Here is a 2,506-nt window from a genome sequence, read left to right as displayed (position 1 = left end):
AGAAAAAGAAGCAGAGACACAAAAGGCAACTGTTAAAGGCGGCCCCATCCACACAAACACACAGCCAGGCAGACGAGCTCCAAGCCAGCTCCCATGTCAGAGGATGAAGAGAGCACATCCAGTTAGTCACAGTCAGAGAAACAGGACTACACTGAAAAAACAGGCCGATCTCCAACATCTAGAAACAAAGGTGTTATAACTATAGAGAGATCTCAGTTAGATCCTGTTGTTATTCTTTGTTGTCTTCAGTGCCCCCTTTCTATCCCCTTAGTTCCTTTCTAGTTCCTTCTGTCTACACCTGCTCCATATCAGCTGATTAGCCTATTCATTTTTCTGTCTCCCGTATATACACCTCCCATACAGTTCCTCAGTGCTGGATTCTCTTCATTCTTATGTTTGATTCTCCCGAGGCCTCTCCTCGTTTTGATTCCTGAGTTCCTTACCGGCAATTTCTGGATTAACGCTTCTGTACCATCTACCTCTTCATTAAATTTGCAAGAAACTACCTCAGCCTTCCTTCTCTGCGTTTGGATCCTCTAAAAAACTCCACAGATCCTGACACAATATCTGATCCACTCATGATTTATTCCACATAATAATAACAACAGCACACAGTAAAACAGATGGTTAATGAAAAATCAAGCTAGGAACCTCTTTTTAAACGTGTCATGTCCCTTTAAAAAACAAACTAACTTTTATCAGAGTTCAATACATCTTTTACAATCACCACAGCCTAAGATCTACACACATTAAATATGCATCTCCATTTACAAGAAGCCCTTACAGTCCTATAATTAGATGAAAATATTATTTATGAACATAATTGTCGAAAGAGTTTTTACAATAACATATATGATAAAATATGACTAAAATAATAAATTCAGGATCAAAGGATATAACAAAATGCTGCGTATCTATCATATTAGAGACCTGATCCTTGGTCAAACTCAGGCACAGATGAAGTTGAGTTTCTCCTCACAGTCCCTGTTCTCCCACTTCCCCTCTTTGGTCAAAGCGCCGCAGCGCCTCAGCTTCGGACACTGGTAGTCCTGATCCCCTTCTGTTAATGAGGCCGTGTACAGCACAGGGTCTCCATTCACCCACATCCAGCTGTCTCCAAGGTAACGCATGCCGATCCACACCTGCTGAGTCAAGGCTGAATCCTCGATCTTTATCTTAGATATATGGTTCTCTACCTCAGAGAGCAGGCTGATGAGGTCACCATCATTCTTTCTGCAGTGCTCCAGAGCATCCTCCCAGGTCTTCCTTTCCTGGACCACAATCATGTTCAGGCAGAAGAAACTCTTAGGAGAGGTACCGACTTCCATTTGCCATCCATTCTGCATCCAGTTCACATTTTTAACCGTATCCCATTCACCAGAGTTCACAACTCTGTGGTAGGTGACATTGCCACCTCTCCACCATTTCCATCTTCTCATGTTTTGATCCCAGTATATCCCGATCCATCCTTCCCTTGGTCCGTTTTTATTCACATATTTAAAGAACACCCGCTCTTCTTCTGCACTGGTGAGGGATACAATGTTGGCATAGTTTTGCTGGCAGTAATCCTTTGCATACATCCAACTTTTTTGGGGACTGTCAACAAAGACATATTTTTCACCCCAACAACAGGAACTTGTGAGAATAAGAAAGCAGAAGATGATCTTCTCCATCCTGACAGCAGCTTGGAACTGAAAGACCTGAGACTGGTTTCCTCCTCTTCTCTACAAAATGGGGAGAATAAAGAACATTTTCATAGACAAACATACCATTCATTAGCTCATAAACAAAGTAGAACAATTTGCCTTTTACACAAATGTTGTCCTGGTGAACATTCAAAGTGTTTTACAGGTTGCCTACCTGTCTGCCTTGTTAAGCATTAATGCTGATTACTTCTTCCAGGCTTTTTTTTTTTACTTTTTAACTTCTCTTAGGACATTGCCTTGAAGGCAGTGTTGATAGACCCGCCTCTAGGGACCATTAAGAAGACCACATCCTTCACAGCAGGCGTTAGAAAAGCCCACAAACTTGACTGTGTGAAATGATGCTTTATTTCGGAAAGGATTCCTTCATGTCATGCACTGAGCTAAGAATGATATTCTACAGATTGTGAAAACGCTGTCGCAATTAGGCAGTAATTATGAACTGGAAAATAGACATGGAGAAAGACAGTCAGATGCATTTTAGTAATGTATTTTTAAACTCATCCACATTCTGATCTATTTGAAACTATATCAATTAAATCTGATTGTTCTGTAAAATTTGAAGGTATGTGTTTGACTGGAGCTGAACGAAAAAACTGAAGGTAATTCAAATCATAAGATTAAGGACAAAAATAACCTTAAAAGACTTATGATGTCACAATTCTGCCCATTCTGGATTTCTTTTTGGGTTCTCAGTTGCTCTTTATTTTGTGTTATTCTGTATTTGTCAATACATAAATCATTTTTGAATTCTTAGTTTTACTCTCCCTAAATATTTATTTCAGTTTTCTCTTTTCTGCATA

The 2,506-nt window shown here is 39.9% G+C and overlaps 1 protein-coding gene across 1 annotated transcript; it reads right to left on the bottom strand.

The window, feature by feature from the left end:
- Positions 1-566: 566 nt before the first annotated feature.
- On the bottom strand, positions 567-2,190 carry LOC119775507 (lymphocyte antigen 75-like). The gene is made up of 2 exons (XM_038273493.1): positions 1,861-2,190; positions 567-1,724 (listed from the first exon to the last, which is right to left on the bottom strand). The coding sequence occupies exon 2, from the start codon at positions 1,671-1,673 to the stop codon at positions 948-950; it is 726 nt and encodes a 241-aa protein (XP_038129421.1). The 5' UTR covers positions 1,674-1,724; positions 1,861-2,190; the 3' UTR covers positions 567-947.
- Positions 2,191-2,506: the final 316 nt, after the last annotated feature.

This window comes from Cyprinodon tularosa, unplaced genomic scaffold (assembly GCF_016077235.1).
Source record: "Cyprinodon tularosa strain WSP-4 unplaced genomic scaffold, ASM1607723v1 ctg874, whole genome shotgun sequence".
Classification (NCBI taxonomy): Eukaryota; Metazoa; Chordata; class Actinopteri; order Cyprinodontiformes; family Cyprinodontidae; genus Cyprinodon; species Cyprinodon tularosa.
Note: the sequence above shows the minus strand (reverse complement) of the source record. Positions and strands in the feature narration are given on the sequence as shown.